At 34.8% G+C, this 22,618-nt stretch overlaps 1 protein-coding gene across 5 annotated transcripts; it reads left to right on the top strand.

Annotated features, from left to right (window-relative positions):
- Positions 1–3,902: 3,902 nt before the first annotated feature.
- On the top strand, positions 3,903–11,519 carry LOC108460265 (salt stress-induced hydrophobic peptide ESI3-like). 5 transcript variants are annotated; one of them, XM_053027107.1, is made up of 6 exons: positions 3,903–4,089; positions 4,501–5,452; positions 5,569–5,627; positions 5,702–5,801; positions 5,905–9,762; positions 10,291–10,575. In XM_053027107.1, the coding sequence occupies exons 2-5, from the start codon at positions 4,513–4,515 to the stop codon at positions 9,726–9,728; spliced, it is 4,923 nt and encodes a 1,640-aa protein (XP_052883067.1). In that variant the 5' UTR covers positions 3,903–4,089; positions 4,501–4,512; the 3' UTR covers positions 9,729–9,762; positions 10,291–10,575. The 5 variants fall into 5 exon arrangements, with proteins under 5 accessions (XP_052883067.1, XP_017615191.1, XP_017615192.1 ...); XM_017759702.2 differs by having other exon boundaries at positions 3,908–4,089; positions 4,461–5,452; positions 10,280–10,575; XM_017759703.2 differs by having other exon boundaries at positions 3,910–4,089; positions 10,280–10,575.
- Positions 11,520–22,618: the final 11,099 nt, after the last annotated feature.

Genomic DNA, 22,618 nt, shown 5'->3' with positions numbered 1-22,618 from the left:
GAATATTCAAATCTGGAGTCCAACTCATATTTTTAACCAGCCCTATTTTTCGGACATAATAATTTTGCCCAAACACTCCCAATTCGAGAATAATCCTGCCCATGAAAAGGTCGTCACAGTCATTAATCTTAGAGTTCACATACAAAGTCCTAATAACTAAACTAGTGATTGAGCTGGTCAGACAATTCATCATTGATTCAATCGATTCAACTGCTAGACCAACAATAATTATATAAATAATTAAAAATTTATATTTTTTTAAAAAGTTTATTAAACAAGTTTGTAAGAGGCCCAATTTGCCCGGGCCCAACAACCAAAAATTAATCCAAAACAAAACAAAAAAAACAGAAACAAATATTAAAGTCCAATAAACAGTTATAACCTGAATAAATCCCTTAAGCCCAATAATAAAACGTAGCCCAAACATATATCAGGACTTAGAAATTAAGACCCAAACCCAATACTCAAAATGAACTAACATCTCAAGCCCAAGACTAACCCTAGCCAAAAAAAAAAAACCAATCCCTAGCCTGCTGCTTAGCGCCGCAACAGCCACCAAGGGCTTCAAGCTCCACTTCCACAACGGCCTCTACACGCGCCACCCTTTAGCTGTACCTGCAATAGACTAACAAACGAAAATAGCAAACAACAATTGACAGCAAATAATAACAAATTACAACAAGGAAATTTGTATTTTTTCTTTTATTTTTATTTATTTTTTGGGCTATAAAGCTGAAGAGAATCAAATGTAAAGAAAAAACGAACACAGGCATATTGAAAGGATAGAAATCAATTCAAAAACAGTTTACGAAAGGTGATGCACAGACTATTTCTCTGTTCTTTTTTTTTTTTTACTTTCTTTTGAATCTATTCGACGAATCTAAAATGGGGAAGGGGTTTACTTATTGGTGGTTTTGGTGTCGACTTAGTCGGCGTTTGCTCTTTCGATCCAAAGGCAGACGAATTCCTAGGGGCCGTTTGAAGCCGTGGCAGAGATAGAAGCATATTTTGGTGCCGTCGAAGTCTGCATGGGAGATTAAGAGAATTTAAAAGATGATTTAGGGTTTTGTTTTGAGAAAATGGTCTGCTAAATGATTTTTTAGGGCAAATTTTAGCTTTTATATGTGTTTAAAAACGATGTCGTTTTAAGCCGTAAGTATTGGCGTTGAAACGGCGTCGTTTCACGACGCAACCCATCCACTCGACTCGTTTACCCTCAGGACCTGTGCGTTTTTGCGGTGAAGGGATATTTGTGCTATAAGTCCCTCCCCTCCTGCACTGATCCTTAATTAAGCCCCGATCATGTTTTATTTGTTTTTACATTTTCCCTGGGATTTACGCTTTGTTTCAATTCAATCCTTATTTGAACGCTGTGTTTTGAGATTCGGGATATTTATCTTCTAAGTCCTTGCTCATTTGTGCACATTTTATTTCAATCCGCAGCTCTGTTTTAATGATTTGCTTTATTTATAAATTATCCTTTCAATTTTGTTTCTTATTTCAATTAAGTTTACATTTATGTTTTTATATTCTTAAGATTTATTTATTATTCATTTTTTAACCTATTATTTTAACATACTATTTTGGACTATTTTATTAATTTCATTTTTTTCTTTTGTATATTATTGAATTCTTTTATTATATAATTTATTATTTTAAAATTTTCTCCATGTAATTCTATGTTTAAATTTTTTATATAATATTTATCCTCATACATTCATATTTATATATAAATATATATAATTTAAATCGAATTACTTATTTAAATCCCATCCCTTCTCGAACGTGTTCATATACTTCTTCTTTTAAATTTATTTATGTATATTATTTGTTCCTAGAGGTGATCATGGGCGGGCCGGGCGGGTTCGGGCCGGTTCGGCCGGCCCAAGTAAAATTTTAGGCCCGTCTACTAGGCCGGCCCGCCCGACCAAAATATGGGCCTAAAATTTTACCCAAGCCCGCCCGAAATAAAATTACTAAGCCTGAGCCCTGCCCGGCCCATATTAATTTTTTTCTTATTTTATTAAATAAAAAATTTAAAAATATAATAAATCAAATATATTTAAAAACATAAAATAAATATTAAAACAAATAAAATAATACTAAAACAATTCTTAAAACAATACACAAATTAACAATATAATAAAAAATAGTTATATTAAAATTTAAAATAATTAAAAATAAAAACAAAAATATATTAATATATAATTGGTAGGTGAAATGGCCGGGCCCGCCCAAAAAACTCTTACTCGAGGTCTGCCCGCTTTTTAAACGGGCCTCGTTTTTTGCCCAAGCCCATTTTTCGGCCTATATTTTACCCAAACCCTCCCATTTTTCTAAGCGGGCCTTGGTGCCAAATCAAAACCATGATCACTCTATTTGTTCCTTTTAAGAATCCAATTTTGATATTATATTTTGTTTGTTTCAAATGTTTTCTTATATTATTATTCTTTTATATATACATTATTTATATTAAATTTTTACTTTATGTAAATTAATTATTATGAACAAATACATCTTGTTTTAAATTATTTTGTATAATCATGAATTTCATATTATATAGATAGTAGTTGATATATATTCTTTTATACATTTTCATAAGATTATATTTATATAATTCATTTATGTTAAAATTTTCTGACATGTACAGTTTTAAATTCTTATATGGGCATACATGTGTATAATTTGTATTATAGTTTTATTCATTTTAGTTGTAAATATAGCACTAATTTTAAATTTCTTCTTATAATACTTATTTTTGAAGATCATTGTATGTTAAACTTTGTATTTTATACATTAATTATTTTTACTTATTTATAGTTAATTTCAAAGTTTTGCATGTATTGTTTGGTTATATACATATAGTTTATTTTATGAATTGTTTGTTTGTTTATTATTTGTTTTTATGTGCTTTAATTTACATATTTGCACTTTTGTAATATTATTGATAATTGGTGTAATATATTAACCATGTACATCTTCCATATTAGTTACTTTGCTTTCGTATTTCTGTGTATTGATTTATGATCGAGTCTGCTTACTTATTTACCTTAAATTGGTCATTTCATTTTTTATTTCAAATAAACCGAATAAATGTACTTCACCACTTTCATCATTACCCTCATTTAAAAAATCTCTCAAAATAAGAAAGTATTTCGTGTTTGGAAATTCGAGAAATCGTGCCTGAAGTGCTGGTTTTCGATTTATCGTTTGACCGAATAATTGGATATCCTTTTAAAGTTTCAATGCATGAATTTTGGAAATCATAATATGACCTTGGTAGAGAGTTTGAAATGTCGTATCCAAACGCGCTGGATATGATATTTTATTCTTTCTAGACAAGAGAATCTCAACATCTAATTCAAATTATTCAAATGTTTTAAAAGAAACCATATTTCAAAATCTTTTTAAATTTTAGACATAAGGACATTATTTAATCAATTAGGTACCAATTCTGGGCGTAACGAGGGTGCTAATCCTTCCTCGTACGTAACCGACTCACGAACCCATTTTTCTTGAACCTCGTAGGCCAAAATTAATATTTCAATAAAATAAAATGTTTTATTAGGTGATTTGATCACACCTAAACAAAAAGGATTGGTGGCGACTCCATATTTTATTTTAAAGTCGATCCCTATTTTTCAAAAAGAAAAAATGGTTTCTACAAAGTTCAACTACCGGTTTTTGTCTCAGTTTCAAGTTTCACTGGATTTGAGTAGTTTCTGAATCAATTGACTCATTTGTTTGGACTAGTGTATTGATTGGTTCTCAGTCAATTAGTTTAATTGACCAATTCGATCATGTTGATAGAACACTAATCACGTTATTAAATCATTGACGAAATCTAAGTTCGGAAACTAAATGGATTTGGTTGTCAAGTTTAAATATCTAAAAGAAAATTATAGTGCCAAAATGAACCTAGTTACTAACTTCAAGGAGCAAAAATTATATTATTCCTTTTGTTTATTGTCTTTGGATCTGTTAAATAAACCCTCCATTCTCTCTTCGGTACTTTTTTTCATTCTCTCTTTCAAAACTCAAATCCTCCTCAGGCCCTTTTCCGTTGTCTTGCCACGAGGTTTTTCGAAGGTAAACATAAATTCTTTACCTTCAGATCTTATCTCTTTAGTTTATGAAATAAAATTTTCATCATTTTCTTTTCCTTTCATTGCTCCTACTATTTCTCAGTTTGAAGGTATCTTTATATTTGTTTTAGTTTTTGTCATTAGGGTTCATCAGAATTTCCACTTTTTTCCTTCTTTGAGAAGTTTAAATTCTGAAGCCTTTTTTTTTTAATGATTTTGAGTAACACCTGGAATTTTTATGGATGAAGCTAAGGAAATAGTTTGCTTAGTTAGTGAAACAGTTGCTGAGTTCTTTTATCACTATAATTTATATGGTCTGAAAATGTCTATTTTATCGGTTTTTATTTTTTTTCTTTTTTCTCCTACAAATTTCAGTCTTGGAGCTTTAATTTTGATGATTTTGGAAAATACCCAGATCGGTTATTGAATGGATGAGGCAAAAGAGAAGGGTGATTCAGTGAGTATTGTTTCAGAATCTTCAGTAACTGTTAGTGAAATTGTGGTTGAAACAATGGCTTGCGAGGATCGAATTCGGATCAAGGAAGGAGGTGAAGCGGGTCTTGGTAATGGAGATGATGTAACGGTGGAGGTTTTGGATTCTCATGTTCATATTGATGGGGGAGATGGAGGGGCAGTTCAGGCCCGTTCTATTGATGAAGCGGTTTGTGGTCATCAAGAGTTCAGTAAAGTTGGTTTGGAGGTTAACATGAGAACCTTAGATAGTGAATGCCATGCGGTAGGTGGTTTGGGTTCAAGGAATGAGGTTTTGGGTGGTGAAGCTAGGGCTCAGAATGAGGTAAATGGAGGTGTGGTTTGGTCTTGTTCTAATGATGTAGTTTGTGGTCGTGATGAGTCTGATGAAGTTGGTTTGGAGGGTAATCCGAGTACCTTAGATAGTGAAGGTGATTTAGCTGGTGATTTGGGTTCAAGGTATGAGGTTTCAGGGGGTGAAGCTAAGGCTTGGAATGAGGTAAATGGAGCCAGGGTTTTACGTTTCAGTGCACTAGATAGTTCTGCAGGTAAGAACGCAGAGCAGTCTAGCGGAATTAATGAAGGTGGGGGAGATTTGAATCAAGCTAAGGAGACAGGTAAAGTTGGTAATTTGGATAGTTATGAATTGAATCATGGAAACCAGAAACGAGTTGTATGTTTGTCTGCTGCATCCGAAGATTCAGGTGTACAAACTAAAATTGTTGAGGAAGCTGCAATGGCAATTGATGAGGAAGATTTGATTGCCTTAGATGGTGGTCAAGAAACTCCTATATCTGAACTGATAAAGAAAGCTGCGAATGTCGGTGTAGATGCCACATCCCTGAATGTCAATACACTGGTTACTGCTGAATGTGTTCCTGGTTCTGAAGCTAAAGGTATGAAAAAGTGACAATTAGTGCTTTTGATCATAATTTGAAAATTCAAGTTGAAGAACAGCCATGAAGTTTGAGATTAGGTGTTAGCACTGAAAATCTCGACATTATATATGCAGATCCGGTCTATTCATGTCAGTCAACTGGATCGATTGCCGCAGGCCAATTAGATGAGAAGGTACTTCCAAATTCTATTAGTCCGATGGTAAAAATATGCATCTTTGGACCAGATTGATTCATCGTCTTTTGCAGGTTAGTTCCAACATGGAAATTGACAAGCAAGGTACTGATTACGAGCAACAGCAGATGGAGGTTAAAACTCCTCATCTAAGCACCCAAAAACATGATACGGGTGAAGTTGAAAGAGTTTATTATTTATTATTATTTTAAATTGATTTTCTTTTTTTTTTTTTGGTTCCTACAATATTGATTTGGTCGGGGTTTATCTTGTGCAGGTAATGTCCAATCCTTAAAACCTGAGCCAATTATTGACGGAGGAGAGGGAGTTGGTTTAAGCACGGGGGAAGCAGTGCTTGCAGAAAAGCAGGTTTCCGATGCTAAAGAAGTCGGTTTTGATGCAGAGCAAGATGTTAAAGTTGAGAAAATGGGAGTTAGCCCAAAAAATCGCGATCCAAGTGATGTTTCGGAATCATTAGGTCACCAAATGGATGTATTTGTTGGTAGTGGTGAAGTTGAAGCCGCAAAAGTTGATAACAATGTTTTGAACCAAATATCTCCTGCTGTTGCTTCTGATAAGGAGTTACAGTTGTCAGGAAATGAAGATCCGTTAGCTAAAAATGTGGTTTCTGAGGACGATTCAAGTGTAGAGCAAGAAATGAATGTTGAAGATCAAGTTACTAGTGATGAACCGGATTGTTTAGAACAAGTGGAAGAAATGGAAGTCGTAGAACATGATAGCGACTCTGACCAGCCAACCAACGTAGATTATCAAACTGTTAAACAGACAGCTCTTAAGTCCTTGAGTGGCGTAAAGATGCATCAAGCCCAGCAGCTTCTGTCCGAGGAAGAAGGAGGATTTTCAGTTTCTGATTTAGTCTGGGGTAAGGTCAAGAGCCATCCATGGTGGCCAGGACAGATATTTGATCCTTCTGATGCTTCAAAGAAGGCAGTGAAGTATCAAAAGAAGGACAGCTTTCTCGTGGCATACTTTGGGGATCGGACATTTGCTTGGAATGAACCATCTGTTTTGAAGCCGTTCCGAACACATTTCTCTCAAATAGTGAAGCAAAGTAATTTAGAATCATTCGAGAATGCAGTCAATTGTGCTTTGGAAGAAGTTTCTAGACGAGTCGAGCTTGGTCTGGCTTGCCCTTGCATACCGAAGGATGCCTATGACAGGATAAAATTCCAAAAAGTTGAGAATACCGGAGTTCGGGAAGAATCAAGTTTAAGAGATGGTGTTGATGTATCTTTAAGTGTTAGTTCTTTTGAGCCAGACAAATTAATTGACTATATGAAAGAATTAGCGGAGTCTCCATACAGTGGGGGTGATCGAATCGACCTTGTGATTGCTAAAGCTCAATTGTTGGCATTCTATCGTTTAAAAGGTTATCATCAGCTGCCTGAATCCCAATTTTCTGAGGAGAAAAGGCTCGAGGTAGTTGACTGTGCTACTCCTATGGATACGGATGGTGAGCAAAAATCCGAGGCTTCGAAGTCTCGGAGACGATCTTACCTTAAACGGAAGCATAATCTGAAGGATGGATTGTATCCTAGTAAAAAGGAGAGAAGCTTGTCCGAATTAATGAGTGAGACATTTGATTCTCCTGATGGTGAAATCGGGTCTGATGTGATAGGTAATAAGCCCCCTTCATCATCATTTGGCAAGAAAAGAAAAGCCATTGATTCCTCGGAAGACTCTGTGATGCAGGAAGGGAGGAAGACATCTAAAGGGTCTCTAAGCACACCTCATTTCCCGAAGCCTTCCTTTAAGATCGGTGAGCGTATCAGTAGAGCTGCAAGCCAAATGACTGGATCCCCGTCGATTCTAAAGTCCAGTGGTGATAGGTTACAGAAGCTTGATGGTGGCTGTGAAACTCCTGCCACGTGTGGATATGATGTTCCCATTGATAATCTTGAGGATGCAGAGCGAAAGAGGATGGGTATTTTGACTGAATATTCATCACTTGACGAGTTGTTGTTGCAACTTCACTTGGCAGCATGTGATCCAATGAAAGGTTACAGTTCTCTTAATATTATTATTAGCTTCTTCTCAGATTTCAGAGATTCGATAGTTCTGGATCGACTTTCCAGGGACAAAGCAGTTGGCCAAAGGAAGAAGTCACCAAATTCTATCATTGGTTTTTCAGAAACTTTTGAGTTTGAGGACATGAGTGACACTTATTGGACTGACAGAATAGTCCAAAATGGTTCCGAGGAGCAGCCATCAGTTGGTACTGATAGGGGACAATATCAATTTGTGCCTGTCGAATTAGATAAACCAATTCAAAAAGTCCGTAAGTCTCGAAAGCGGTATTCTGATACCAGTCATGATTTGACAGCACAGAAACCCCCTGGCTACGTCGATGAGAAGGCCCCAGCGGAAATTGTTATGAGCTTTCCTGAGATCAATTCTGTTCCTTCTGAAACAAAGCTAAATAAGATGTTCAAGCACTTTGGACCATTAAAGGAATCCGAGACAGAAGTAGATTGCGAAACCAGCCGTGCCAGAGTTGTTTTTAGAAGATCATCTGATGCAGAAGTTGCTTACAATAGTGCCAGGAAATTCAACATCTTTGGGCTGGTGTCTGTAACTTATCAACTCAACTACACTATTTCTGAATCATTCAAAGCTTCGTTGTATGCTCCAACCCTAGCTGAGGAGAATCCATTCATTGCTTCAGCCCCTTGTGGGGACCATGCACTTATTGCCCCAAGCCTAGGTGAGGAAGCTTCATTCATGGTTTCAACCCTTGGTGAGGAAACTTTACCCATCGCTAGTACATTCCATGAGGAACCTTGGTTCATAGCCTCAACTACAGGTGAGGATACTTTGGCCATTCCCACTACCTTAGCTGATGGAGCTTCGGATGTTGCTACAACCATGTATGAGAAAACATTGCCTGTTACAACGACTGCAGGTGTGGAAACAATGGCTGATGCTACCATTATTGTTGACAAAACCTTTACTGTTGCCACAACTGTAGGCGAACAATCTTTGCCTGTTTTCACAACCATTGATGAGCAAACGTCAACTGCTGCTGCAAGCTTGGTTGACGAAGCTTCATTTTCCCATTTAACTTTGAGCAAAAGAACTTCGACTCTGACCGCAACCTTGGGTGATCAAACTTCAAGCATTGCTACCTTCCATCCAGAAATTCCTAGTGTTCCTGCAACTGTGGGTGAAGAAACTTGTAGCATTCCCGCACCCTCGGCTGAAGAAACTCGTATTCTTCCAAACTTGGATGCAGAAACTCCTATCCATCCTGTGACCTTGGCAGAGGAAACCCCTAGTATTTCTAGAACCTTGGGCGAAGATACTCCATCTGTCCCTGCAGCCTCCAATGAAGAAGCTCCGGTAGGTACTCTGATCTTCAGTGGAGGAACTCACACCCTTCCTGGAAAATTGGTTCCCACAACCTTGTGTGAGGAAACAACCATGCCTGCAACGTTAGGTCAAGAAACTCCTACCCTTCCTGCAACATTGGGTGAAGAAGCTCATAGTATTCCCTCAACCTCGAGTGACGAAAATCGTGGCATTCCAACTAACTTGGATGAAGAAACTCCTACTGATCCTGTGACCTTGGCAGAGGAAAGCCCCAGTATTCCTGAAACCTTGGATGAAGAAACTCCATCTGTTCCTCCAACATTCAGTGAAGAAACTCCAGCTGTTCCTCCGTCATACAGTGAAGGAACTACTATTCCTCCTTCCTTCAACGAGGAAACTCCTACTGTTCCTGTAACATTGGGTCCAGAAACTCTAACCACTTCTACCGCCACGAGTGAGGAAACTGCAAAGATTCCTGCGACCTCAGGTGAGGAAACTACAAGTGCTCCTGTGACCCTGCATGAGGAAACTCTGGCTATTCCGACAACTTTGGATGAGGGCAGTCCAACAATGACCACAAAATTGGATGAGGAAACTCCAACCAGTCCCACAAACTTAGCTGAGGAAACTTTGACTACTCCCACATCCTCCGGTGTGGAAGCTTCAACAGTTCTCACAACTAACAGTGAGGAAACATCTGCTGTTTCTACAACTACGGAAATGGAAACTTTACCCCCTGCGGGTGCTGAAAGTGTAGAACCTGCAACTTAATAGCTTTACTGTCAAAACTACTCAGAAATTTCAGGTATTACTTTTCTTTTGCATCTCTTGAAAGATTTTAACTTGATGGTGTTAGAATAATTGGAAACTATTTGAGAGCATGGTTCTGAGTGATATCTTGCAATCTCATGCACTTAATTCAGTTAATGAATTGTATGGTTTCGTCTTTTGAGTGTTTACTGGTGTTGAAGAGGTCAAAACCTAAATCTATATTACTATATATGGCATCACTAAGTCAAAGGGTAGAAATAGGAGCAGCTGTCTGGGCTCGTGGGGTCGATATAAATGCTTCGAGTTTTACATCTTTTCTTATAATGTATTTATGAGGTTGGAGTTGATTCTTAAATTAGATGTTCATCTTCAATGTATCTCTTGGTTCAAAGTAGAGAAACCTACATGATTGCTGCATCATGTGAGTTTACCCTATATCGGTGTTCCCTAAGACCAGTACTTGTCTTTATTTTTTGTGCTTTAGTTTCTTGGTTTCTCATTTATTTTATCTGCGTTAGTTTCCTGGTTCTCTTATCGTGATCTTTTGGCAGAATTGTTGTAGGGGAGAACACACCAGTGGTTCTGATATTGGTGTGGGGTTTGGTAGGGCTGATTCGAGTTGCCATAAAAGAAAGCAAGCAGGCGGCAGATGGCTCATCTGGTGCAACTCGAGTCTTGTGCTCGGATTCTTTCTTTGTCAAATTATGCTGTACTGAGTGTATTGCTATTCACATATGCTCCGGCTAGTGTAATATATGATGATGACCTTTTTCACTGATGTTAACTCCTAGAGGAGAGGACCTAGAGAATTTTTTAATTGAATCTATTTCTTTCTGCTGCTTAATCATATCGATGCGTATAGGGGATTATCAGCTCCTGATTATTGTTTTGGTTCCTCGTGAATTTGATCTGTAGAGCAGGAATGCTAATGATGTTCTTTTGCTAAAACTGGCTTGTTCAGTTAATCAATGGAATCCATAACTTTGCAGGTTGGACTTAACGTGAATTATAAAAATATATTCAAATGGCAAAATGGTAAATTAAGTTTGCATGGAGCCGAATAAGAATTTATGACTGGACTAAAATCCAAATCCAAACGCAAAGGGGAATGTAACAGAGTTCACGGATTTGAGGGATCAGCTTAGTTTAAAACATATTTCCAAAAAAACCCTACTTTTAACCAGCATACGTGTCAATCAGATTGCCATCTGTAAGGTCTATGCTCCATAATTTTGCCACCTGTCCTTCAACCCTGCTATTTGAAGCCGAAGAAATGGAAAAGAAATTGAGTTTAATTTGGAAAATATGGGTTCAGAGACTTTGATTGAAGTGATTCTGGCAATTCTTCTTCCTCCTGTTGGAGTTTTTCTTCGTTATGGCTTAGGGGTATTTCACTTTCCCTTTCTCTTTCTCTTCATATATATATATATGTTGTTTATGGATTTATGTTGGTATATGATGTGGATTACAAAATGATGATGGGTTGGCAGGTGGAATTCTGGATAGATTTGGTGCTGACATTGGTGGGTTATCTTCCAGGAATTATATATGCAATTTATGTATTAGTTGTATAGCAAACTGCAGATATTTTCTGCTTTTGTTTTATAAATTGGTGTATTTTATGTTCAGATTTTGATGGAGATTAGCTGTGTTTTCAGTTAATGAGATATGTTTTCTTCCATGAGTATCTCAATTGTAAAGCAAAGGATTATAAGTGATTTGATTTTATAAACATCTTTTCTTGCATTTTTTTTATTCTTTATCAATAAACATTATTTGGTTATCAAAAAACCTTGGAGTCGTGGGGTAAAGAAGATATCCTTCTTTTAGCCTACCTTCTCTCCTAATTCTCATTCTATTTCTTCTTTAATAAATATTAATCACTTTTTATCTTCCTTCCTCTCATCCACCATCGCAATTTACTTTACAGCATTTTCCTCTCTGTATTTGCTTACACCAGTCTGCCACCTTTATTTGACATTTCCCCGCTCCCCCTTGCTCGACTATACTGCCTCATAACCCGTTCATCCATGGCCCTCCACATCAGGTTTTTTCTTTTTCTCCACACAACTTAGATTCTCATAAGAGATAATCTTAACTTTTTATAAAATCAAGATTCGGGCAAATTTCTAAACATGGATTTGGAATTAAACAAATCCCAGAATTTTTAAAATTCTCAAAATTCAAATATCATAAACTTTTCTTCTAAATTGAAAACTATATCCTTGCTCTCACTTTTTCTTTTCGTTTTTTCAAGTTTCCAATACAATTTTCTTTTCAAAAAATTATTAGTTTAAGGGTAAAAAATTTACTAAAAATATTAGTAATTTTTCTTGATAATAAGAATTCAAAAGATATATATATATATATATATATATATATTTTTTTTTCTTTTATCAAATTTAAAATAAATTTTTATTTTTAAGTTTTATTTTTTAAATTACTGACATGCCACGTCCGTTTTCTTGATTTTTCTTGATGGATAGTTATTTTTCTTGATTTTTCTTGATCATATGAACTCAATAGGATGACTTTTTTTAATACATAATTTAAAATTCACATATTACAATTTGTAATATCCCGTACCTGATCAAACCTTATTTGAGTTATTTGAGCTATAAAATATTACATTTATTACATTTGTTGTCGAGTAAAATCTCATTTATAAATCACTTGAACAAATTATACATATTATTAAGCTTAACACATAATTACATCATGCTATATAAACGTGTTAGAAAGATATGAACATCATATATATATATATATATATATATATATATATAAAATAAAGGTAATTATAAATTATTATTTATTATCTGTCGGAGTCAAATATATATAAATATATTAATAATTAATTTTAATAAATGTTGAGTTGATTAGAAATTATGATTAATATGCAAAAATTATATATCATAGTTATGTTTTTAAATTACACATCAAATAATTTTACTAATTCTCTAAATTTTTGTGTCTTAATTTGAATTTTAAAAATCGGTGAATTTGAGTATGCATCTACATCTAGTTTTATTTTAATTCTAAGTAATTTGACATAACAATGTTTTTATGGTTCTTACAAGTGGCATTCGAGTTTCATTCATAATTGATTGATTGATTTTAGAATTAATTCGAGTATATAGATTTGGTATTTTTGGAATTATATGAAAATTTTTGGTTTTGGTTAATTATGAATTAAGTTTTTAAGGTTTTCTTAATAATTGAGATTGAATATATAAGATGAGATTGTTGATTGGGCAATTGCAGGATTGGAATGTAATTCTTGATTTATAATTGACATCAGTTTTTTTTCCTTCATTGATGGCTCATAAAATTAGTAAAAGGCAGGACATGCACGCGATATAGTCTGATATTATAGATTCTTTTGAAAAATATATTATGATATTCATATTTTTTAGCATAATTTTTTAATCATTAGAAACATGAACTCAAAAGTTCATGGCAGACGACTATGTTGATTTAATGTGAAACAAATAGGCATCTTTGAAAAGCACGTGTAAAGTGTCAAAATGTAAGTAGATTATATGGCCATGGGCGCTAAATTAACCCTATCTCTATGGGGATAACAGCTTTAGTATTGTTATAAGTATATATGACAATATATGATTTTGTTATGCTATATATATATTTTATTTGTAAATCATATAAATGTTTAAATTTAACGGTAGACTTAACTCGGTTTGCTTTATGGTTTTAAGTTTTGTGTGTATTTATGTTGAAATTATTGATAATTTTTTATGAATTCAATTTTGATTTTCTGGACATTCATTGAAGTTTTTTTTGATACATATATTTAATTTTATAGGTGTTTTGATGTAAATTCATGCTAAATTAATGCATCTTTAAGTGATTTAATTTTAAGTTCAGTTCTATAATATTAGGTTTTGGCATATTATAGTTTCAAATATTTAGTTAAATTATGATGAGATGAGTTATCGTATGAATTATAGAATATGCCAAAATTATGAAAACATGTGCTTGTTAATTATTCGCCTTCAATCATTACATTATCTCAATTTGATTTTGACATATATATTTTTTAAAAAAACATTAGTAAAAATTAAGATTTCGATTTTTAATTGCACGATTAAGACAACCTTATTTTGAGTTATTTTGGAACCTGTAATGCAATAAAAAATTTTAGTTTTGACCTTTGACTATTGGGTAAATTTTAAATTTGAATATTTGTATAATTATATATTTATTTTAAAATAACTTAATTAAAATAATAAGTTGTCAAAATGAACTCTAATATTGAAATTATTTTGTTTTAAACTATAAAAGGTTGTGTGCATATAACTTAAGCTACATAATTGTTAATTGACCCAAAATAAGGTTAATATTTAACAAAATTACATGTGTAACTGTGGAAATAAATATGTGATGATTATTCGGTGTTACATGTGAGCAATAACTTGGCCCAGAGGAAGATTTATTATTCGACATGTTCTTATTGTCAGTTTTTGATTACTACACCATGATATCACTTACAAATTAATATTTTTGTCGAAAGATGAAATATTAATGGAGTATTCGATATTTTGAGATGGGGTTTACCTTTATTTAAAAATTATTTTGGTTTAAATTTGAAGTCTTATGTGAGGTTGGCTTTTGATTTATTCGACTATTATTATATTTACCAACATCATTGTATGTTGTTTTGGAATATATATATATATATATATATATATATATACTATTATCTTTTAATTTGATTGAAAGATGAAATTAAGAGAAATATTTTGAAACAAATAAATTTAGATTTTGACATTGGGGTTTAATTAAGAATGTCTAATATTTTAAATAGATTAGTTGAAGCAAAATGTTGCCAAAGTGATCTCTTTTGTATAGATTAGTTTATTTAAAATATCAAGATGATTATATATTTTTGTAATCCATGCGTTTATTAATTGACCCAAAGGTAAGTTAATATTTGGCAACGACATCTATGGTGATAAATGTGTGACAATTATAATGTACTTTATGTGAGCAATATGTTAGTCCAAAGATTAATTCATTGTTTGACATATTTTATTGTCAATGTTTGATTGCTACAACAAGAGTAACATTTACTGTTAATATCACTGTCCAAAGACTTGATATTAATGTTGAGTTTGGTATCTTGAGATGAGATTACCTATTATCCTGAATTTATTGTTTACTTGTGAATATCGATGTGAGCTTGTTTTTATTTATTTTTTGTTCTATATTAAGCTAGTTAATCTTCTGCTATCACAATATCTGCTAATATAAATTCTATACCATTGCTAAATGAGACTAATTTCAATGAATGGAAAATGCACTTACTTATAGTGTTTGGTTGTATGGACATAAACCTTGCACCAAGGGAAGAACAACCCGCACCTCTCACTACGGAAAGCATCCCTTATGTTAAAAGGATTTTGAGAGGTGGGATCCTTCAAATCGCATGAGTCTAATGATCATTAAGCACAACATTCCAGAAGCCTTTAGGGGCATAGAATTTGAAGAGATTGCTCAAGCCAAGGTTTTCTTAACGAAATTGAGAAACGTTTTGCTAAAAACGATAAGATTGAGATGACAACACTTTTGACTTCTTTGATGTCTATGAAGTATAAGGGTTAAAAAAATTCTAAGTGATCTAGGGGCTATGAGTTTTATAATCCCATTAATTAGGAATATTTTTAGATGAGAATTGCAACATTTTTTTAGGATGTTGAGTTTGGAGGAAAAAATAAGGTTAAAGACACTGCTTTTGAGGAGGAATTGGATTGTAACTCTGTTCCTACTATCACTTTTGACGATATTCAAGTTCTCATGCCTATCATTGATCAAGAAGTAAATCTAGAACCTCAACAAGACAATGTTGAGTAACTCCTTATTCAAGATAAGGTAATTGTTCCATAAGAACAAACTCAACATACCTTAAGAACGAATGTCATTAAAAAAGTTCACTAGAGAAAAGGTTATAATGGCTTTAGTGGAATATTTTGACCTTAAATTGTATTAAATGAATGTTAAGTTATTAGCTTTTTAATGGTAACATTGATCATACATTTATATCGTGTAACTAGAAAACTTTGTGTCTGATAATGAAAAGTTAATGATTTTCAAATTGAAGAACTTCATCTATGGGCTTAAGTAGACTTCTCGTCAATAGTATTACAAATTTTACCAAATGATTATCTCATTCAGTTTAGAGATGAATTTGGTAGATAATTGTATAAACCACAAGTTCAGTGGGAGTAAGATTCTATATTTAGTTTTATATGTTAATGACATATTGCTTATTAATAATAAGTTAAGCCTCGACCAATACCCCAAGAATGATTTTAAGATTAAGGAAATGCATAAGATTCCCTACGTCTCAAGAGTAGGGAGTCTAATGTATGTTTAAGTTTATAAACATTCGGATATTGTGTACACTGTTGGGATGTTAGGTCGATATTTAAGCAACCTTGGTTTGAACCATTGATAACATCCAAGAGGGTTATGAGGTATCTTCAGAGAATAAAAGATTACATGCTCACATATCAGAGATCTGATAAGTTAGAGATCATCAAGTATACAAGCTCCGATTTTGATAGAGTATTGATGCAAAATTTTGTCACTATGGTGCAAATTGTGATAATAATTGGTAGTCCTTTATTCCAATAACAACAGGAGCACATTAAAGTCAAAACACATAGAATTTAAGTTCCTAGTTGTTAAAGTTAAAGATCAAAGTGGTTAGGTGCCTATAAAGCATATTGGGACAAACTCCATGATTGCAGATCCGCTCACTAAGGGACTACCACCCAAGGTTTTCCATGAGCACACTACTCATATATGTGTAATGTCATTTGAGGATATTTGGTTTTAGTGGGAGTTTGTACTTTTTAATGCTTTAATGTTATAGACATGTTTTCAGTTATTTCAGCTTACGAATATTAAGTTTATTTTCTGCAGAAATAAAGTTTATTTGGTTTATTTACACTCTGGTTTTATTAAGGTTTGATATCACTAAGACTTAAGGAGGACTAGTTGAAAATAAACATGTTTAGATCATATTGCATGTAATTTTCATGCTACACATCCATACTTGATCTATGCTATTTAGTTGTGTTAATATACGTGATCAGGGATGGATTTAGTTACGATATATGTAATGAAAGTCATTTTGGTTCTATGTTAACATAATTAATGGATAAGATTGTTTAGAATACCTTTTTGGATATGATAGTAAATTTTTGAGCTCATAAGGTTATATAATGACATCTAATTACAGAGTAATTAATATATGTGGTCCAAGTGGGAGATTGTTGGAAAATATGGACATCGCATATATAATAAGGGTAATTACATGTTATTATTTACTATCATAATAGGTTAGCCTAAATTAAAAGTGATCTAATTTAGCTAAGATTTATTGGCCTTTAATTATTAAATAAAGTATGAGTCAAATATGTGTAGATACTTTAGTAACAAATTTCTAATTAATGATAGGCTGATTAGAAATTAGGGTTAATGTGCAAAAGTTATATATTAGGGTTATGACCCCCAAATTACACATAAGATAACTTTTCTGATATCCCATCTTTAGTAAAGAGATAGAAAATATTCTCTAAATTTCTTGTGCGTTAATTTGGAAGATCAAAACCCAAGATCCGTAAATTTCAAGAAATCGATAAATTCAGGTACGCTTCGGCATCTAGTTTTGTTCTTGATTTGTTCTTGGTGATTTGACATGATATATCATGGTTTATAGTTTTAAGTTTGTATTAGATCTTGTTTTTACAGTTCTAACAAAACGAGCTTATGAAAGCTCTTTTGATAAACCGAGGTTGGTTAATAACTCGTGGCCGACGCCGGTGTCGGACACGAGGGGTTAACGAGACAAATCCTCTAAAAGTACCGACCAATTTGGCATTTCTGGACAGGCTGGAAAGCTGCGTCACCGTCGCCTTAAAAATCATATCTCGAGTTCCATAACTCAGAAACTGGTTTCGTAAATTTTCCCTGAATTTAGACTCATATATCCATCCATGGATTTATTTTTAGAATTTTTGGTTGGGCCAATTGGTACAGTTTATTAGTTAAAGTCACCCATGTTACAGGGATCGACTGCTCTGACCTCCGCGCGTTACAACTTGAATATCTTTCTGTACAGGGCTTTAATACTGGTGCCGTTTGTTTCTAATGAAACTAGACTCAAAATGGAATCTGTACATATAAGGCTGACTCCTAATTCTTTCTGGATAATTTATGGTAAATTTTCAAAGTCGCGACAGGGACCCAGAAATCGTTCTGGCCCTGTCTCACGAGAACTTTAATAATTCCCGGTATACTGCTCATATGGTCGTTTCGTTTCGTCCATATAAAAATAGATTCATCAAGGTTCAGTTCCATAATTTACTCACTATTTAATTCTACTTCTACTATTTTTAGTGATTTTTCAATCTCATCTCACTGCTGCTGTCCGCAACAGTTACTGCAGTAGACTATGCCAATTTCATGAATTTTTCCTTGGCCTTAATCATCCATCATACATGACACAAATTATGGCCACCTTGACAAAATTTGAGTTTCTAAGACTCGTGGCTATAGGTTCTAGCATCCCACTCGACGACCACATAGGCCATTTTCACATGGCTTAAAGTTTACAATCCCACAAATCGACAAAATATAATAGCCTATACATGCCAAATGTTCTTCAACAACAAAAAAAAACGCAATACCACAAGGTTTCAGCCGGTGTGATGACTTCAACGACGGTTCCGAGCACGCAACAATACGAGTCCCAGAGACCTAAAATGGGTGACAAGAAAACACCGAGTGAGTTTACAACTCAGTAAGTCATAAGCATTCGTCAATCCACTGATAAAATTACTACTACATGTACAACAAATGAAACTAGGTACTCGTCCATATCGAATCTATACCATAATACCTCGAACCTTTCGGTCCAATCTCGTACCAATTCATACATCCACATTTCATATTCTACACAACAAGATAATCGAAGCATTTTTACACATTAACTCAATTTCCAGCACAACCATACAATTCCAATCATCACATAGATTTAAGGCTTACCGAATTCAACCCCAAGCATGAACGTATTCTCTATTCGTCATGAGCTCGAGGTACTTACCCGATCCGCTGTCCGTGATCAACTCGATAATATCGCACACTCAGTGCCAATAGTGATGCAAAAGCATATAATAAGTCCGCACACTTAGTGCTATAAAATCAGCTCGCACACATAGTGCTATATAATCAAATTCGCACACTTAGTGCTGTACAAATTTTAAACCCGCACACTTAGTGCCAATCTTGTTACCGTGTCCATTTATACCCGCACACTTAGTGCCAAGACCAATACTTTATGCATTTTACTACCTTTATACATTCAACGATGGCATCATTCCATACACATACATTTCCACTTACACATCAATTCATTAAACACAATTGCATATATATTATGATCATTTAAATCAATACCAAATATATGCTTTATGACTTACTCGGATGTTATCGCATCGCCTTCAACGGCTATTCAATTACTTTGTCTTTCCCTTGTCCAACTTTGATCCTTTGAGTTCTTGAGCTAAATCAAACAAATTTACTTCTCAATCAAACACACACATACGGCAACCATATTTTGCTTTTAACACATTCGGTCACTTGGGTGACCTATTTAACTTTCAAACATTCATTTTCAATTCTTAGTTAAAATAATGCCAATACCATTAACTACTAATGCCACACACTCACGTATGCATAAAATTAATCCTTACATGACCTATAGCTAATTCGGTCATTCGCCTTTCAAGCTTATCAAGCTTCATATCATGCTTCCTTGGCCGAATATACATATAAGCACAATGTAGCATTTTATTCATTTCATGATACATTCGGCCTTGGCATAATTTTCATTAAAAATCCTATTAGCCACTTTTAAAATGCTAATGTTACAAGAAAGGTTACCCAAATTCACATTCGCAACTACACATACACAAGCCAATTTTTCTTCCTATCATCAAATTTAACACGAATCACAAACTTAAACCCTCAATAGCTACTATGGTCGAATAGATCCTTTCAATTCCATTTAACTACCATAAATTTAAAGTATTTAAATCAAGTTCATGAGTTTCTAATGCAAGAATTAGGCCAACCTACTAACCTTAACACCCACATTCGCAAGTGACCACATGCACACTCTCATAGCCAATTTCCATATTACCAAAATCCTCAATACTCATATTCCCTTATTCAACTTTAATCTAAGCTCCCTACTCACAAAACACAAGGAATAGAAATCATCTTCTAAGTTTCCTACCTTAGTCGAATGGCCAAATCACCACAAGGATCTAAATACACACATGGGCTCAATCAAAGACCTATCCATCAACTAAATTTTATGAAATCTCAAAGAATTTACTTAAAACTTACCTCAATCAAACAAGTAGAAGACCGAATACCTAGCTTCTTCTCCCCTTTTTCTCTTCCTTTAGTTCATGACAAGAAGAACAAAACATAACCAAATTTCTCCTTTCTTCCTTTTATCAATTTCCCTCTTCTATTCGCCAAGACACCAAGGATGAGCAACAAAACTTTTTTTTTCTTTCTTTCTTTGCTTTTGTTTCTCTCATGTACTGCAAGGGGGGGAAAGCATCCACACTCTTTTTTTTTTGTTATCATCATTTTCCTTTTTCCATTTCTTTAATGCTAACTTTCTTATTTTATTGTTTCCTACATGCATCACTAGTCTAACATGTTGGAGACATGTTTCCACCCATAGCATGGCCGCCATCTTGCTTCATTTTGGCTAATTTGACATGCAAGGACAACACCTTCCCACATGTATTAATAGGCCACCTTACATTTGCCTAGCACATTTCTAAATTTTCTCACATAAGTCCTATTTGATAAAAATTCACTTACAATTAACAAAATCCAAACATGAAATTTTCACACATGCATGTATACATATAATGAGCATCAATTATGATGGTTAATTATTCTTATGACTCGGTTTAGTGGTCCCAAACCACTTTCCGGCTAGGGTCAATTTAGGATGTCACAACTCTCCCCACTTAAGAAATTTTCGTCCCCGAAAATCTTACCGTAAATAGGCTCGGTATCGCTCTTTCATAGAGTCCTCAAGTTCCCAAGTGGCTTCTTCAATTCCGTGTTTATGCCACAACACCTTCACTAACGGGATTTTCTTATTGCGTAACTCTTTACTTCACGCATCATAATGCGAACCGGTTCCTCTTCATAGCTCAAATTAGGCTGAATTTCAATCTCGGATGGAGCAATTACGTGCGATGGATCAGACCTATATCGTCGAAGCATTGAGACATGAAAAACATTGTGAATCTTTTCGAGCTCAGGGGGCAAAATCAAACGATACGCGACTGGACCGACTCGTTCGGATATCTCATATGGACCGATGAACCTCGGACTCAATTTGCCCTTACGGCCAAATCTAAGCACTTTCTTCCAGGGTGAGACTTTGAGAAATACCTTGTCTCCAACCTGATATTCAATATCTTTTCTTTTCAAATCCGCATACGACTTTTGGCGATCCGAAGCAGCTTTCAAACTTTCACGAATTACTCGAACTTTTGCTCGGCATCCTTAACCAAATCAACCTCAAGATTTTTCCTTCACTAAGTTCGGTCCAGAATAATGGGGTACGGCATCTACGACCGTATAAAGCCTCGAAAGGCGCCATCTTAATACTTGATTGAAAGCTATTGTTGTAAGCGGATTCAATCAAAGGCAGATACCGTTCCCATGAACCGCTAAACTCAAGGATGCAACATCTTAACATATCCTCGAGTATTTGAATTATCCGTCGGATTGACCATCGGTTTGGGGGTGAAAAGCAGTGCTAAAATGCAGTTTGGTACCCAAAGCTTCTTGCAATTTCTTCCAAAACCGCGACGTAAATCTTGGGTCTCTATCCGACACGATAGAAATAGGTACCCCATGCAATCGAACAATTTGGGAGACGATAATTCTGCCAACTTATCGAGCGTAAAATCCGTGCGGACAGGATAAAATGAGCAGACTTGGTCATCTATCAACAATGACCCAAATCGAGTCTTTCTTATTACGAGTCAATGGTAACCCGCACACAAAGTCCATTGTTACTCGATCCCATTTCCATTCGGGTATCATGATCGGTCAAGTAATCCCGATGGCACTTGATGTTCCGCTTTCACTTGTTGACATATCGACACCTTGAAACAAATTCGAAATGTCTCGTTTCATACCGGCCACCAAAATTGGCGTTTGGTCATTGTACATCTTCGTACTCCCGGGTGGATTGCCATTCGGCTACAATGGGCTTCGTTCAAAATTATTGGAATAAGTTCCGAATTCTTTGGGACACACGAACGACCCTTGAACCTCAAACAATCGTCATCATCGATTTGAAATTCCGAGTCCTTGTTCGAACACACTCATCCCGCTTTGCAACCAACTCATCGTCGACTTTCTCGAGCTTCACGAATTTGACGATCAATAATGGTTTGGCTTTCAATTCAGCTACTAACACATTGTCGGGTAGGATAGACAAGTGTACATTCATCGCCATAAAGCAAATAGTGATTTCGCTTAAGGCATCCGCAACCACATTAGCCCTTCCCGGTGATAATCAATGACGAGCTCATAATCCTTTAACAACTCGAGCCATCGCCTTTGTCGCAGTTTAAGTCTCTTTGGGTCATCAAATATTTGAGACTTTTGTGATCCGAATACACATGGCACTTCTCACCAAATAAGTAATGTCGCCATATCTTTAAGGCGAATACGATGGCGACCAATTCGAGATCATGGGTCGGATAATTTTTCTCATGTGGCTTTAGTTGCCTCGACGATAGGCCACAACTCGC

The sequence above is a fragment of the Gossypium arboreum genome, chromosome 4 (assembly GCF_025698485.1).
Source record: "Gossypium arboreum isolate Shixiya-1 chromosome 4, ASM2569848v2, whole genome shotgun sequence".
Classification (NCBI taxonomy): Eukaryota; Viridiplantae; Streptophyta; class Magnoliopsida; order Malvales; family Malvaceae; genus Gossypium; species Gossypium arboreum.
This window is presented reverse-complemented; position numbering and strand designations above follow the sequence as displayed.

Excerpts from the sequence above, each read along its gene's own strand:
- LOC108460265 (XM_053027107.1), top strand. The coding sequence starts at position 4,513 with ATGGATGAGGCAAAAGAGAAGGGTGATTCAGTGAGTATTGTTTCAGAA. Across the intron at positions 5,628-5,701 it reads CAGGCCAATTAGATGAGAAG|GTTAGTTCCAACATGGAAAT; the intron begins GTACTTCCAAAT and ends CGTCTTTTGCAG. Across the intron at positions 5,802-5,904 it reads CACCCAAAAACATGATACGG|GTAATGTCCAATCCTTAAAA; the intron begins GTGAAGTTGAAA and ends TATCTTGTGCAG.